Source organism: Panthera uncia, chromosome D1 (genome assembly GCF_023721935.1).
Source record: "Panthera uncia isolate 11264 chromosome D1, Puncia_PCG_1.0, whole genome shotgun sequence".
NCBI lineage: Eukaryota > Metazoa > Chordata > Mammalia > Carnivora > Felidae > Panthera > Panthera uncia.
Window position 1 is genome coordinate 39125425 of NC_064808.1, and position 17988 is coordinate 39143412.

At 37.7% G+C, this 17988-nt stretch overlaps 1 protein-coding gene and 1 pseudogene across 2 annotated transcripts in view; both read right to left on the reverse strand.

Annotated features, from left to right (window-relative positions):
- Nucleotides 1-17467, reverse strand: part of LOC125913235 (L-lactate dehydrogenase C chain) — a 43651-nt gene extending 26184 nt beyond the window's left edge. The window contains exons 1-3 of one of the 2 annotated variants that reach the window (XM_049618313.1): nt 17235-17467; nt 16851-16985; nt 6388-6505 (exon numbers count right to left, since the gene is read on the reverse strand). In XM_049618313.1, coding sequence (XP_049474270.1) covers nt 6388-6505; nt 16851-16976 — 244 coding nt within the window. In that variant the 5' untranslated portion in view covers nt 16977-16985; nt 17235-17467. Of the gene's footprint in view, nt 1-6387; nt 6506-16850; nt 16986-17069 lie in introns of both variants that reach the window. The other variant, XM_049618322.1, reaches the window with a different exon arrangement.
- LOC125913229 (twinfilin-1-like) lies at nt 12104-14425 on the reverse strand (annotated as a pseudogene).
- Nucleotides 17468-17988: the final 521 nt, after the last annotated feature.

The following is a 17988-nucleotide window of genomic DNA, read 5'->3' on the forward strand; positions in this document are numbered from 1 at the left end:
CTACCTTTCATCCCCAGATTTATATGCTATATTTAAAATTTTTTAATCCCATAAGACATTATAGTCTTATACAATTTACATTTATTTAGATTTGTCCTCATTTTTACCATTTTCTGTGCTCTTCATATTTTGCATCTCAGACCTGAGATCATTTTTCTTTTGTCTTAAGTATATATTTTTGTGTTTTTATTAGCAAGGTTCTGACGGCAACTATCTCAGTCTTTGTCTGAAAACATCTTTATTTTAACCGTATCCTTGAAAGATATTTGTGCTATGTAGGGATTCTGGATTGACATTTACTCTCTCTCAGCACATTAAAGATACCATTTCAGGGGCACTGGATGGCTCAGCTGGTTAAGCCTCTGACTTCAGCTCAGGTCTTGATCTCACAGTTTGTGAGTTTGAGGCCCACATCTGGCTCTCTGCTATCAGGATGGAGCCTGCCTTGGATCTTCTGTCCCCTTTCTCTCTGCCCATCCCCTCCCCCATCTCATTCTCTCTCAAAAATAAATAAACGTAAAAAAATAAAGATAACATTTCATTGTATTCTGGTTTCACTGTGCTATTGATGTATCAATTACTCTCTCCCTTTTCTGTAGGTAATTTGTCTAGTGACAATTTTTTCTTTTCTTTGCCTTTAGTGTTCTCTAATTTCACAAGAAATGTATCTAGGTAGGATTTTATATTCATCCTTCTTGAGATTATTTGGCTTGAATGTATGGGTTGTTTTTCATTAGTTCTCAAAAATCAGGGGTGCCTTAGTGGCTCAGTAGGTTAAGCATCCAACTCTTGATTCCAGCTCAGGTCATGATCTCACAGTTTGTGAGTTTGAGCCCCGCATTGGACTCCACACTGACAGCATGAAGACTGTTTGGGATTCTCTCTCTCCCTCTCTCTCTGCCCCTCCCCCACTCACATTCTCTCTAAAAAAAATTGTACAATCATACTCTCTTCAAATATTTCCTCTGCCCCACTTTTCCAATTAAATGTACATGACACTTTATCCCTCTATCCTGTATGATTCTTAACCTGTCATATTTTCTACTTCTTGCTGTTGTCTGTGTAATTGCCTTAAACTTATCATTTCTCTCTTCAAATGTATCTGCTCTATTATTAAACCCACTAATTGAGTTTTTTATTTCACTCTATTTAATATTTAGAAGTTATATTTGGCTATTTTAAAATCTGGTGTTAATAGTTTCCTGTCTTATACTGGTATTTTCCAGCTTGTCCTTTATTTCTTTAAATGGAATAATCATAGTTAATTTATAATTTGTGTTTCATAATTTCAGTATCTGAAATCTATGATGGCCTTTTCTGTTATCTCTGCTGGTTCTTGCTCATGTATTTTCTTTGTAGATTTAATTATTCCTACTGTAAGATGTTCAGGTGGGGGGGGGGCGGATTTTACTTGTGGAGGTTCTTTGAGGCCTGAAATAAAGTGGATTTCTTCCAGAGACTATCTTAAGTCCTAAGACTGCTTAAGGTTTTTTTGGAATTCAGATAAGGGCCAGCTGGTGGCTACAAGTTCTTAGCCACTATTTCCCTCCTTTACTAAAGCAACTGACACACTTGATTTTACTGTCAGTCCCCAGAGGTAGGGAGAAAGGAATTATTTCTAGGTCATCCTTATATTAAGGATTGGCAAATGAGGGCCAGCAAGCCAAATCTGGCAGACCACCTGTTTTAGTAAAAAAAAATCTCATTGGAACATAGCCACACCTACTCACACATTGTTGATGGCTGCCTTAGAATTACAATAGCAGAGTTGAGTAAGTTTTCACAGAGACTGTATAGCCCACAAAGCCTAAAATATTTACTATCTGATCCTTCACAAAAAAGTTTACTAGCGGTGCTGGTGCCGGGGTGGCTCAGTTGATTAAGCCTCTGACTCTTGATTTTGGCTCAGGTCGTGATCTCACAATTAATGAGTTTGATTCCCACATCAGGCTCTGTGCTGACAGCTTGGGATTCTCTTTCTCTTCCCCTCTCTCTGCCCTTTCCCTGCTCTCTCTCTCTCAAAATAAATAAATAATTTTTTCAAAAGTTGACTAACCCCTGGTATCCATTGGGGTTCCAGCTTTATGGGGTTACCTCCTATGCAACTCTCTAAATTAAGCTCTGTCTCCAGCCTCCTAAATCCTATGAGACAGTGGAAGCCAAAATTAAAGTTCAGAGTTTGGCTAATGCTAGCTAGTGAAAACTAGCTACAATGCTTGGCCTAACTCTCTAGTTTCCTGACTTCACTCAGTGCCTATCAATTCTTGAAATATTGAAAGGAGTGCTCGCTTCGGCAGCACATATACTAAAATTGAAATATTGAAAGGATTGATAATTTATTTCTTTCATACTTTATGCAGGAATTTTATTATTTATAGCAAAAATATTGACCCAGCTATTTATCTTGCCACATTAGTAGAAAATAAAGACTGAATGATTTTTTTTAAGTATTTTAATACAGCAGGATCTCTTTTAACCTGACTCCACTGAACTGATTCAGTAGATTTACTGATGTAAAACATACGGACACCCAGGGCACACTGAATACTCTGAACCAGTACATCTCCATAGGGGAGGTCTGTGTACTTCTGTTCATTAGTTGTTACATATCAAGAATTAGTCATGTTTATATCCAAATGTATTTATGCCAATTATATCTGCTAATTACATAATACAATGTACGTCACCAAAATACAAGTGTGAATGAAATGCATGGTAAAGGTAACCACTATACTCAGGATTGAGACATGAACAGATGTAACACAGAACATATCAACTGAATTGGTAATGTTTTATTATTTCTTGCTAGCTGTTGGATACATTGATGTTTGTTATAAACTCTTTTTATATGTCAAGTACCATAATTAATTTTTTAAAATAATTGTTTTCTTTTTAAAGTTTATTCATTTATTTTGAGAGAGAAAGAGAGTGTGCAAGCAGGAGAGGGGCAGAGGGAGACAGAGAGAGAATCTAAAGCAGGCACCACATTATCAGTGTGGAGCCAACACAGGACTCAATCTTATAAACCCTGAGATCATGACCTAAGCTGAAATCAAGGGTTGGATACTTAACCAACTGAGCCACTCAGGTGCCCCTAAATAATTGTTTCTAAGAAAATTAAGTTGAGGAGCGCCCGACTCCTCAACAAAGTGTCCGACTTTGGCTCAGGTCATGATCTCATGATTTATGGATTCAATCCCTGTGTCAGGCTCTGTGCGGACAACTCAGAGCCTGGAGACGACTTCGGATTCTGTGTCTCCCTTTCTCTCTCTGCCCCCACCCCCCACCCATGCTCTGTCTCTCTCTCTCTCTCTCTCAAAAATAAATATTTAAAAAGTTGTAAAAAAAAAAAAAAGGGGGGGGGCACCTGTGTAGCTCAGTTGGTTAAGTCTCTGACTTCAGCTCAGGTCATGATCTCACAGTTTATGAGTTCAAGCCCCATGTCAGGTTCTGTGCTGACAGCTCAGAGCCTGGAGCCTGCTTCAGATTCTGGGTCTCCCTCTCTCTCTGCCCCACTCATTGTCTGTCTCTCTCTCTCTCTGTCTCTGTCTCAAAAAATAAACATTAAAAAGATTTAAAAACTGTAAAAAAGAAAAAATAAAATTAAGTTGAATGCCTTGGAAAGACATATTAAAATCAAGTTGTTTAAAAATTGTCCTTTTAGGTGAGAGAAATAAAAATGAAGGAAAACAATAAAAATTTAGAGTTTTGTGACTGTTTCATAAATGTCTTCAAGTTAATTGTAGTACTTTAATGAAATTGAAATGATCACTATTGGTGTGCTTTTAAAAAGATACTGCAAAATTCAATTAGCTGAACTATACTCAAATCAGAAAACTAACAAATGAACTTCTAAGTATATTTCCATGTTTTAGGTCAACATAAAATGTCTATGATGTTTGTCTTTTTCTGACTGACTTACTTTGCTTAGTATAATACTCACTAGCTCCATCCATGTCATTGCAAATGGCAAGATTGCATATTTTTTTATGGGTGAGTAATATTACCTTGTATATATATACTATATCTTCTTTATCCATTCATCAGTTGATGGCTATTTGGGTTCTTTCCATAATTTGGTTATTGTTGATAATTCTGCCATAAACATCAGGGTGCATGTATCCCTTTGAATTAATATTTTTATATCCTCTGGGTAAATACCCAGTAGTGCAATTGCTGGAAAGTAGGGTAGTCCTATTTTTAACTTTTTGAAGAAACTCCATACTTTTTTCTAGAGTGGCTGCACCAGTTTGCCTTCCCAGCAACAGTGTAAGAGGGTTGCCCTTACTCCACATCCTCGCCAACACCCATTATTTCTTGTGTTGTTGATTTTAGCCACTCTGACAGGTATAAGCTGATATCTCATTTCAATTCGTATTTCTCTAATGATCAGTGATGTTGAGCATATTTTCATGCGTCTGTTGGCCATCTGTATGCTTTCTTCAGAAAAATGTCTATTCATGTCTTCTGCCTATTTTTGGATTGTTTTTTCAGTGTTGAGTTGTATAAGTTCTTTATATATTTTGGATACTAACCCTTTATCAAATATGTCATTTGCAAATATCTTCTCCCATTCTGTAGGTTGTCTTTTAGTTTTGTCGATTGTTTCCTTTGTCAATTTGCTTTCCTCCCATTCTGTAGGTTGTCTTTTAGTTTTGTCGATCCTTCCTTTGCAGAAGCTTACTTTATTTATTTATTTATTCAGATTTTGAAGTCATCTCCACACCCAGCATGGGCCTCAAACTCACAATCCTGAGATCAAGAGTCACATTCTCTACCAACTGAGCCAGCCAGTGCTCCTGCAAGCTTTTTATGTTGATAAAGTCCCAACAGCTTATTTTTGTTCCCCTGTCTCAGAAGATATAGCTAGTTAGAAGTTGCTGCAACTGCTGTCAAAGAGGTTACTGCCTGTGTTCTCCTCTAGGATTTTAATGGCTTCCTGTTTCACATTTAGGTCTTTAATCCATTTTGAGTTTATTTTTGTGTATGGTGTTAGAAAGTGGTCCAGTTTCATTCTTTTGCATGTTGCTGTCCACTTTTCCCAACACCATTTGTTGAAGAGACTGTCTTTTTTCCATTGGATATTCATTCTTCCTTTGTTACAGGTTAATTGGCCACATAATTTTGGGTTTATTTCTGGGTTTTCTGTCTACTCCATTGATCTGTGTACCTATGTTTATGCTGGTACCACACTGTTTTAATTACTACCACTTTGTAATATAGCTTGAAATCTGGAACTGTGATACCTCCAGTGATGGCTCCTAACACACATTTTTAAATTAAGTAACCACCCTCAGTTCCAATCATGTTAGGCAAGAGGGCTTTAGTAGAAAGTATATCTATTGAATCAGATCACCAAAGAGTGCATTATGCACTTTAGTGTATGATAATTATTTTTCCTAATTCTCTAAGGCTTCTTATTTGGTCAACAGATGATGCTAATGCTAATGGGGCCAAGCTCCCCATTTCCTGTAGTATGGCCTCACACTATACCTTGAAAACTGGTCCTCTATAAACACAAAAAGGAAACCAGGTTAAAGAGTATAGATATGTATATCAACAATATTACAAAAAGTATTCAAGACACAACCTTGGGAAAATGTAGAAGATGGAATGACAAGTTTAAAAAGCATTTATCCAGGGGCACCTGGGTGGCTCAGTTGGTTGAGCATCCAACTTTGGCTCAGGTCATGATCTCATGGTTCATGAGTTCAAGCCCCACATTGGGCTCCCTGCTCTCAATGCAGAGCCTACTTCAGATCCTCTCTCCCCCTCTCTCTGCTCCTCCCAAACTGGTACTGTCTCAAAAGTAAATAAACATTTTTTAAAAATAAAAAATAAAAAGCATTTATCTAATATGACACAAATGAATAGGAAAAAGAAACAAACAAAACCATTAACAGGAGAGATTTTGATTTTTTTTTACATTTACTTTTTCTTATACATTATAAATACTTTATATTTTCCAAGTTTTCTCAAATTTGAATGGAATGTTCTTTTTTTTAATTAACCCTTCAAGCAAAAATTAACCTTTTAAACTGTATGTCCTAATGATAGTGGTGCTACTTTTAATTTTATATTTATGAATATCAATATGGTAAAATTCATTACTCTTTTTTAAAGCTCTGAAAAGAACGCTATAAAATTAAAACTAACCAGGGCACCTGGGTGGCTCAGTCGGTTAAGCGTCTGATGTTGGCTCAGGTCATGATCTCACTGCTGGTGGGTTCAAGCCCCACATCAGGCTCTGTGCTGACAGCTCAGAGCCTAGAGCCTGCTTTGGATTCTGTATCTTCCTCCCTCTCTCTGCCCCTTCCCCACTCACACTCTGTCTCTCTGTCTCTTAAAAAATAAACATTTAAAAAAAATTTTTTAATTAAAACTAACCTTTTCCAGAGGTAATCTTTGGAGTATTAAAGAAAAGACTGCCATGCTGAAGATCCATTGTTTCTCCCTTCAATTTGTCCACTGCAACATCAACAAGGGCAAGTTCATCGGCCAAATCCTAAAATACATCAAAGTTTTGAATAACGTGATCGGAAGAATGTTCCTATTTCAGTTTTAGAAATTTGAGGAAAATTTCTGTGTGGTTACTTCATAATCAAAATAGTTATATTTTAGTATAAAAATGATATAAAAATGATAGTTTGTGGATGTGCATAGAGTGACAAGAAGTCAAAGTAAGTGATAGAATGTAGCAAAAATTACTAATTGCTTTGCCTTCATATAATTGTTAAGTTTTTTAGAAGTGTGTTTTTTCTACTCCAGATAATAGTTTTAAAACAATGAAAAGTTATTAAATTTTTTCAAAGGACTTTATTATATTTAACCCTTATGCCCAATTTTTAAATTGGCTGAAGTTTTTTTTAGTATGCATCCTTATGGCCAAAATAGAAAGGTGCTCCCCTGTGGGAACCCACATTTTTATGTGGTTCAGAACAGCACATTTAATGTCAGACCTCCAACCTAGGGGTAGACAGGAATATAACCAGACCATAGCTCCCAGTCAGCCATGCAATCACAGAGGTAAACAATGAATACACTTACACCATTCTGGTTTTTGCTTTCAGTCCCATATTCAATAAATTTTGTGAGATATTCAACACTTTAGTATAAAATAGTCTTTGTGTTTCATGGTTTTACCCAACTGTAAGCTAATATAATTGTTCTGAGCATGTTTAAAAGGTAGGCTAGGCTAAGCTATGATAGGTGGAATAGGTATATTAAATACATTTTCAACTTAGGATGTTTTCAACTTATGATGAGTCTATTGGAATGTAACCTCATCATAAATCCAGGAAGATCTGTACAGTCTCCCTTTTGCTTACTCTAATTTGAATTCAGTTTTACCAAGTGAAACAGAATATGGAACTATATAGAAGGAAATTTCCCTCCTCAGATTCCAGTGGCTAGATTCCAAAGATGAGCAGTAAGGGAAAGGGATCAAAGTCCCTATTTACTACTGTCCATCTGACCTTTCTGGAAAACTGTAGATTCTAAAACATATTAAATTATGTGAGATGTGTGTGTGTGTGTGTGTATACATATATATATATATACATATATATGTATATGTATATATATATATATACACATATATATATATATAAAATATGAAGAGGATAAGGAGTTTCACCCAGAAGGATCAAATATCACTTTTTTTTTTTTATGAAATTTATTGTCAAATTGGTTTCCATACAACACCCAGTGCTCATCCCAAAAGGTGCCCTCCTCAATACCCATCACCCACCCTCCCCTCCCTCCCACCCCCCATCAACCCTCAGTTTGTTCTCAGTTTTTAAGAGTCTCTTACGCTTTGGCTCTCTCCCACTCTAACCTCTTTTTTTTTTTTTTTCCTTCCCCTCCCCCATGGGTTTCTGTTACGTTTCTCAGGATCCACATAAGAGTGAAACCATATGGTATCTGTCTTTCTCTGTATGGCTTATTTCACTTAGCATCACACTCTCCAGTTCCATCCACGTTGCTACAAAAGGCCATATTTCATTTTTTCTCATTGCCACATAGTATTCCATTGTGTATATAACCCACAATTTCTTTATCCATTCATCAGTTGATGGACATTTAGGCTCTTTCCATAATTTGGCTATTGTTGAGAGTGCTGCTATAAACATTGGGGTACAAGTGCTCCTATGCATCAGTACTCCTGTATCCCTTGGATAAATTCCTAGCAGTGCTATTGCTGGGTCATAGGGTAGGTCTATTTTTAATTTTCTGAGGAACCTCCACACTGCTTTCCAGAGCGGCTGCACCAATTTGCATTCCCACCAACAGTGCAAGAGGGTTCCTGTTTCTCCACATCCTCTCCAGCATCTATAGTCTCCTGATTTCTTCATTTTGGCCACTCTGACTGGCGTGATGTGATATCTGAGTGTGGTTTTGATTTGTATTTCCCTGATAAGGAGCGACGTTGAACATCTTTTCATGTGCCTGTTGGCCATCCGGATGTCTTCTTTAGAGAAGTGTCTATTCATGTTTTCTGCCCATTTCTTCACTGGGTTATTTGTTTTTCGGGTGTGGAGTTTGGTGAGCTCTTTATAGATTTTGGATACTAGCCCTTTGTCCGATATGTCATTTGCAAATATCTTTTCCCATTCCGTTGGTTGCCTTTTAGTTTTGTTGGTTGTTTCCTTTGCTGTGCAGAAGCTTTTTATCTTCATAAGGTCCCAGTAGTTTATCTTTGCTTTTAATTCCCTTGCCTTTGGGGATGTGTCGAGTAAGAGATTGCTACAGCTAAGGTCAGAGAGGTCTTTTCCTGCTTTCTCCTCTAAGGTTTTGATGGTTTCCTGTCTCACATTCAGGTCCTTTATCCATTTTGAGTTTATTTTTGTGAATGGTGTGAGAAAGTGGTCTAGTTTCAACCTTCTGCATGTTGCTGTCCAGTTCTCCCAGCACCATTTGTTAAAGAGACTGTCTTTTTTCCATTGGATGTTCTTTCCTGCTTTGTCAAAGATGAGTTGGCCATACGTTGGTGGGTCTATTTCTGGGGTTTCTATTCTATTCCATTGGTCTATGTGTCTGTTTTTGTGCCATCAAATATCACTTCTAAGCTAACTGATAAGAAAACGAGATCATGTTCATGGATCCAGTTTTTACATTAGTCCATGTATATGTTTGGGTCTGAACAGGAAAACAGAACCCACTCCAAGCATTTCAACAGAAAGTATTTAATACAGGGAATTGGTTAGACAGCTGCTGGAGGGCTGAAAAGACAAAAAGGGAACATCTGAGGTAACCCAGAGCTAGCACTCACAGTTTGAAGCCACTAGCCCTAAGACTGAGGGAAAAAAGAGAGAGACTAAAAGGAGGCACTTCATGGAGCCAGGCTCCGACCTCTGGAAGAGGCAAAACCTGGCTGCTATTGATACCACTGAAAGAGCAAAATGAGGCTGGGCAGTCCAAAAGAAACTAGAATCTAGAACCAACTGCTACCACTGAGGCAAAGGGGACTACTGTGACCAACACAACAAGCAAACAGGAAGAAGGTGGTCATGTCTCCACTCCTACCTTCCAACTTCTCTCTAGTGCCCCCTATTGGCAGAACCTAACAAGATGCCGACTGGTAAAGGAGAAAAAGATTACACAGAGATCCAGCACCAGCAACACAGAGTAAAGAAAGTTGGATTTGGAGCTGAGTGACAATAATTTAATAACCAACACAGTCTGCTTTTAAATTATATTTCCAACTTGAATTATTTCTTTTCTTAACAAGTTACCAGACAATTCTCTTTTCCTTTTTTTTAAAGAGAAAAAAATTGTATTGCAATATAAAATGCACTTATAAAATGTCTATAGAAGGCATGTAATTCTTTACTGCTATATAAATTTACTGGGAATATCTTATTCACCTTTGGTTGTTATGATGTCACCTAAAACATACTGTAAACACTGAGTTATACTCTATAACAAATGTATCACTGATTTCCAGAAATCTTGGTTTAATAATAATTAAAGACTATATAATCACATCTATATTCTGAAATGCTTTCATGTAGTGTAAAATCTAGACTACAATTGCACATGAATGGTACAAAAAGATATTCACTACCAAATTATTTTATACCTTCATGACAGGTTTAACATTCTTTCTGATTGAAAATACAGCTTCAGCTATGTTCTGAAACACAGCTCTAGGATTCTCAATGCAGTAATTTGTGTATGTATGTGTCTATGTGGGCACCCATGAAACAAGTTAAAGTTTATCTTTAGAAAACAAGTGCAACATTACTGACAGTTATTTTGCATGTTTAAATATTATAGTCTGATTATCTGTAAACAAACAAAACCCCACACAAATACTCTTAACTCTAGAAAAAAGTCCTGTCAACCTATAATTATTCTAATATGCTTTACTTGAACACACATGGAATTTTTGAAAGGTGCATATAGTACCTTACATAAGGCATAAAAAGGTGTTTCATATTTATACTATGAAATGTCCATTTCTAATATGTTTTATGCAGCATAAAGTTTAGATGAAGAAATTCTAAATCCTGGATCCCCATAGTTCATTTTTATTTTTTTTATTTTTTATTTTTTTAATATGCTTCTTTTTTTTTTTTAATTTTAACGTTTATTTATTTTTGAGACAGAGAGAGACAGAGCATGAACAGGGGAGGGGCAGAGAGACAGGGAGACACAGAATCGGAAACAGGCTCCAGGCTCTGAGCGGTCAGCACAGAGCCCGACGCGGGACTCGAACTCACAGACTGTGAGATCATGACCTGAGCCGAAGTCGGATGATTAACCGACCGAGCCACCCAGGTGCCCCCCCCCACCCCCGCCCATAGTTCATTTTTAAAAACTCCTCCAGGGGCGCCTGGGTGGCTCAGTCGGTTGAGCATCCGACTTCGGCTCAGGTCACGATCTCGCGGTTCGTGAGTTCCAGCCCCGCCACGAGCTCTGGGCTGATGGCTCAGAGCCTGGAGCCTGCTTCCGATTCTGTGTCTCCCTCTCTCTCTGCCCCTCCCCCGTTCATGCTCTGTCTCTGTCCTAAAAACTCCTCCAAATTACGGCTCTTGCAGCAGGTTTATCAGATTTAACATGGCGTAGTATTCTAACTCCTTCTGTTTCAAGTATCAAAAAAAAAAAAAAAAAAAAAAAAAGAGGCTCAAAATTTCTAAATTTCTGTAGGTTGTAGCTGAAATGCAAAGCTTTAAAAAGTTAAATGTGTTTTGAAGTAAGATATAAATTGAAATAAGATTCTTAAGTGTTTAATTTGTGTTAGGCTGTTAAGTACTAAGACTTTCCAACAATTTTATTAAATCTGAGTATGCTTAAAAGTAATAAAGAACACAATTTGCTTATAAATATGTGGTTCTGGAGAAAAATCAATCTTGATGTTTAAAACTCTTTCAACATTGTTGACTTTAGTTTTGTTTAAGGATATTAACTTAATATTCAATCTGAACATAAATATTTGGCCTCACACTACTTATAAGGAAATGACTTACTTTTGAAAAGGAAATTTTGCAAAGCATTAGAGAGAGAATTTATTAAAGCTGTTCAAATATGTCTTTCAACGTCATCAGAAATCCTGCAGCATAGAAAATATCTGGTACCTTTAAGGTTTCAGAGTGAACTGATCTGAAATTTTAATGCCACTTTAAAAACCAAAAAAGTCAAATGGAAAAGACTGCTGCCATGAAACACTGTTTCTACAAGTTGCAGACATGACCCCACAGGCTGAGTTAAGCATTGCTTCTCAGAGTCAGCAACTTTCCACCTTTACCCAGGCACACTAAATTCTCAGTTTAGAAAATAATCTAACGTGGTCCTTAACATATTCATAAGTAGTATGAATATTTTAAGGTCTTTCTTCCTTAAAGAAAAAATTTGATGTCTCACTACAGAGCAGTAAGGAGGGTATCTTACTTTGAGACATTAGACTTTCTGGACTTGGCCCAAGTGTATAAAATTTTAAGAGTTATGTGAAAGTATGGAATCATTATTAATCTGTGAAAACAGTGTGACAAAAGTAAACATCACTATGTCGAACCCTCTTCTACCTTTAACTCAAAAATAGAAATCATGAGTCTTCTATAGCCTTAATTTTAAAAATACACAGAAGTGAAAAGCGTTATTTTTCAAAAAGTACATTTTTTCCCTACTATGTGTCAACATGGAGTGACTTCAGTTCTCCTGTACTAAAAACTGGACTTAAAGAAAAACTAGTACTGCAATGCTTAACATAATGATTTTAATCAGCAGTGGCTTCACTTTCAGCTGGCCCCCTAATAAGTCTTCGAATTCCTTTTTCCTGCAGGACCTTTGGGTTTTGCAAAACTGCTTATGTGCATGCTGCTTTGGGTGTACTTCTTCATAAAGGAAGCCTGCTGTCAACTCATCCCCATCGTCTATCTCGATCTCTCTAATGACATCCATTTGTAATTGTCTTTCTACAATTTCTAGCAGAGGACTCTTGCGGCTAGAATACAGCATCCATTCTCTTATACTGCATGTGTATTCAGCCATTGGGTAAATAAAAACTAGGGACTCCAAACAGTCTCTTTCATGGGAATGTTTATACAGAAAGAAATGGTAACGTGCTGAATCCCTGGGAAACCTCTCTGGCAAATCTTTTAGTTCTGTATTTGTTGTACTGGCCAAAATTATAATTTTATTTTTTATATCTATTTCTAATTGCACATAGTTGAGCTGTTACTTAATTCTTCCAAAGCCTGGAAAGCTTGAGAAATAGGAAATGCTACTCCTTGTAGTGTTTGATGCTTATGTCCACACCCACGTCCGTTTGTACCTCATTCATTTTAATTTGTCATAATTCTTTCTCAGCTGCAGTCTATGGGGCAGGAGATGATTGTGAGAGCAAGTACGTTTTATATCCATGTAATGATACATCTTCCTTTACTGTTCCAAATACTTGATCTTTAATGTAGCCATCTCCAGACTCCTTTTTCAGAGTTGCTGTTGCTGCATACAGCATTTTTTGGCAAACATGAGAATGATCTGGAGATCAAGGAATGAATATCCATAATTCTGAGAATCCAACCTGAATAATATATAGCACGGTTGTTTGTCCGCCAAAGGGGTAAAACAAAGGTATCATAATCCTTATCCCAGGAATCTGAAGGCTGACTATATGAGCCAGTCACAAGTTTCTCATTTTCAACAGATATTTTTAGAAGTCTGTATTTTCCATTTCTTGCTCTTGCAAAGATATCTTTAACATCTTCACTTGCTTGGGTGCCGGTCTGATGGGACATGGCCGGGCCGTGGTCTCCCGGCTCCGGATCTAGTGCAGAGAGCCAAGACAATACTCTTTTCAAGGAAATCTTCCCAGCTCCATTTGTCTGGACTGTCAAAGGCAGATCTCAAATAATCGCAAAAGTTTTTGTTTTTTAAGAATTAACTATGAGTCATTTCTTAAACAGAATTCCAAATAGAGAGTCTGGGTTTGTTTAGCCTGTTACAATCTTTTAAGAATAGTTATTTGGGGGCGCCTGGGTGGCTCAGTCGGTAAAGCATCCGGTTTCAGCTCAGTTTATGATCTCTCAGTCCATGGATTCAGGGGCCCTGTAAGGGCTCTGTTCGGACAGCTCAGACAAGGCCTGGAGCCTGCTTTGGATTCTGTCTCCCTCTCTCTGCCCCTCCCCCATTCTTACTCTGTCTCTCTCAAAAATAAGTAAACATTAAAAAAAAAAAAAACAAAACAAAAAACAAGAATAGTTATGAGCATCCCAGGATCTTTTCTCCAGGGAGTTCTAGAATAACTATAGTAAGGTAAGAGAATGGTAAGGTAAAAGTAAGAGAATAAAAAAATATATATATCAATCTAAGGAAAACTGCTTTGGCCACTTTATTCTGTACAGGACAAGGAAGTAGGCTGTACTGCTATGCTTTAAAGTCCACCTTTCAATAGGGGTGCCTGGGTGGCTCAGTCGGTTAAGCATCCAACTTCACCTCAGGTCATGATCTCGAGGTTCCTGGGTTCGAGCCCCACATCGAGCTCTGTGCTGACAGCTCAGAGCCTAGAGCCTGCTTCGGATTCTGTGTCTCCCTCTCTCTCTGCCCCTCCACCACTCATGCTCTGTCTCTCAAAAATAAATATTGAAAAAAAAATTTTTTTTAATTAAAAATAAATAAATAAGGTTCACATTTCAATGATATATGCAGGTGTCATGGTACTCATTACAGCCCATATGTCCCTTGAAGTCAATAAACTATGTAAATATATATTTTTTAATATCCTTCATCACTTTCCATTTATCCCACAATGTGCATCAATGTGACCTGGGTATTTCCAGTGTACTGTGGATTCTAGTAGGAAATAAATGGGCTCCAACAACGGACCTTCTCTCACAATTGTAGTTCTGAAATTCCATGATGCCTTGGAGGAGGCTTTATATGATTCATTGTACTAAGCACTTAATAATTCTTTTTTTTTAAGATTCTATTTTTAAATAATCTCCACACCCAACATGGGGCTCTAACTTACAACTCCAAGATAAGAAGTTGCGTACTCCACTGACTGAAACAGCCAGGCACCCCATTCAATAAATTCTTTATATCTGCAAACTCACACCTTTCAGTTTTATAATTTTATCTCTTGAATAATTTTCTTCCCTCTCTTTCTTTTCACTTCCTAGAAACGTCCATGAGTGACTGGACTTCCTGATCGGTCCTCTAATTTCCTCTAATTTCATCTCTTTTCTGTATTCCATTGTTGACATTCTTCTTTCCAGCAGCCCAGTAGAAGTAAGGGGGATTCTTGCCTCACTGTCCAATATACAGATTTTTACCTGATCCTACTGCTTTGTATAAGATGCCTGTCTTTACTGTCCTTGATGTCTTAAGTGTAGAACATGCCTGATTCAATTACTCCAAAGAATGTACTCCTCTCCCTTGCCTGCTGGGATGTGAGAGGCAGTTACTTGGTTGATAAAGGTGCAGAAGAGAATCTGGTGGTTTTCCTTCTCATCATATAAACTTTTAACCAATTCTCCCATGTTTTTCCCATCCCTCACCTCCACCTTGTGAGACAACTGGTACTTCCGATTCCTAAGCCTTTCTTGGGGTTCTGGAATTTAACTGGCTTGGCTTTTTGTCATCTCGCTCTGCCAGTTTTAAAAAAAAGTCTATATAATATCATAAAGCTTTTAAGAACACAGGATCTGTGTCCAGATTGCCAAGGTTTGAATTCTAACTCCTTCACCTACTAGCCACTTGGCCATGGGCAAGTTACTTAATATCTATGTTTCAGTATTTTTGTTTATAAATGGAGATAACAGTACATACCTCCCAAGGTTGTTATAAAGATGAAATAATATCTTTAAAACATTTAGAGAAACAAAAGACTTGTACACTGAAAACTACAAAATGTCGCTGAAACAAATTAAAGAAGACACAAATAAATGGAAAGACATTGCATGATCACGGGTTGGAAGACCTAATATTGTTAAGATGTCAACATACCCAAAGTAATCTACACATTTAGTGCAAACCCCTATGAAATCCCAATGGCATTTTTAAAAGAAATAGAAAAAAACTCCATGCTAAAATTAATATAAAATCTTAAAGGGCTCTAAATGACTAAAACAATCTTGAAAAAGAATAAATCTGGAGGTCTCATGCTTCAAACCCTATTGCAAAGCTATAGTCATCAAAATAGTGTGGCATTGGCATAAAGAAATATAGACCAATGGAATAGAGAACCCAGAAATAAACTCTCACAGGGGTGCTTGGGTGGCTCAGTTGGTTAAATGCCCAACTCTTGATCTTGCTCAGGTCATGATCTCATGGTTTTTGAGATCACGCCCCACTTTGGGATCTGCACTGACAGCACAGAGCCTGCTTGGGATTCTCTCTTTCTCTGCCCCTCCCCTGCTGGCATGCATGCTCTCTCTCTCTCTCAAAATAAATAAACTTTAAAAAAAAGAAATAAACTCTCACATATATGGTCAAATGATTTTTGACAGGAATGCCAAAAACCATTCATTGTGAGAAAGGAGAGTCTTTTCAATAAATCATACTGGAATAATTGGATATTTACATGCAAAAGTATGAAGTTGGACCTATACCTTACACCATATACATAATTAAAATGGATCAAAGATATAAATGTAAGACCTAAAACTGTAAAACTCTGAGGAGAAAACAGAAGTGAAAAGATTCATAACATTGGATTTGGCAATGATTTTTGGATATGACACCAAGAGCTCCTGCAACAAAAGTAAAAATAGATCAATTGAACCACATTAAAATTTAAAAATGTGCATCAAAGAACACTATCAACAGAGTGAAAAAACCATGGAATGGAAAAAAAACACTGGAAAATAATATAATTGATAAGAGATTAATACCTAGAATAGAAAAAGAACTCCTACAAGTCAACAACAAATACCCTGATTTAAAATGGGCAAAGAATTTGAATACTTCTCCAAAGAAGATATACAAATTGCCAACAGCCACATGAAAAGATGCTGTGTAAACAGAAAGGAAAATTAAAGGACTTCCATTGTTATTTTATCAAATTGGTACTTGGATAATGAGCATGTAATACTTACAATTTTAAAAAACTTTTTTAAATATAAGCTTCTGGGAAATACGATTTTCACCCATTACTCTTCCAGGAAGGCAAGGTATGGAATCATTTAAACAGAATATTAACGAAATAATGCAATCAATGTTTCTCCTATGAATAAATGTAAGTGGTCTAGCAATGCCTGGCTAGACCATGTACTTTATCACATGGTAAACTCCAGATAAATGTTTCTTAAATTATGTCAAAATCAGATAAGTGAATATATATTTGCTATCAAAAGATTAGCCCTACAACCCTGAACTCATCAACACCTACAAGACTTCTTACTTACCTTCAATAAGATACAAATAGCACAGGCCATGCCTACAGCACCAGTTCCGACAATGGTGATCTTACTCTGGGAGATCTTCTCTTCCCCAATTAGATTCTCAATAAGCTTCTCCTTGACAGTTGACATGTTGAGAACCTGATAGGGATAATGAAATTTCAGTGGAATCAAACTCCCTAAATTGATCACTGTCATAACTACACTGAAGACCTAAGGATCTACCTTTTGGGTTCACAGAAAGTTGGAACCAAGGGTGGGGGGTCAAGGGGTGTGGAGAGGTAAAGCAAGGACCAGTCTACCTATCAGTAGTAGGGGTTGGGGAACCAATAAGCTTTTATTTCCCCTTGCCCTCGAGCCACCATTTTCACCCCAGTACTAGACACTCACAAATGCTTTGCCTGGCACAACTTAGCCAGAAAGCACAACACACCGCCTTTAAGGAAGATTTAAAAAAAACAAAAAAAAAGTAACATCAGAAGAAAAGCATCAAGGACAGCTGAAGCGCGGAGCCCTGTAACGGTTACTCTCTGGAAGGCCAACGCACGCACGAACGCCCCCACGCACGATTCCCTTTCGTCAGCACGCAAGCTCCGCCCCCCGCTGGCCCAGGGGCAGGCACCTAGGCAGGCTGCTGACTATCCTCCCCGCCTGTGGGGAGAGGGAGGGGGCTCTTCCAGGTGCCTGGGGTTGAGCCCTCTTCCCTGTGAAGAATTCTAGGCGTTCTTTAAGAGTGTGAAAGGGAGGGATATTGGGGTATGGTTACATTGCCCTCAGCCAGCCTAGGCCTGGGACTGAGTTTAATGTCGAGTTTTTGGAGACTTCAGGCCCCACTGGGAAAAAGCCCTCTTGGGAGCACCTCATTTTCTTACGTTGGTGCCATCTTAAGACCGCGTCCTGATGACATAGCTTCCAAACTGCTTCCAGATAACTTGCCTCTTTCTGAGAGGGCATGCTGAAAGGACCTGAACCCCCAAAGACTAAGAATTTAAGGCTGGGCTTGGGAATGACCAACCTGAATTTGACGAGTATTTTTTGATGTGCTTTATCACGCCCTTGTGCATACATTTATTTGCAGGAATTCAAACATTATTATTGAGCTCCGAAACTTCAGGACAGAGGGCTGAAATAAAGTTTGAATTAA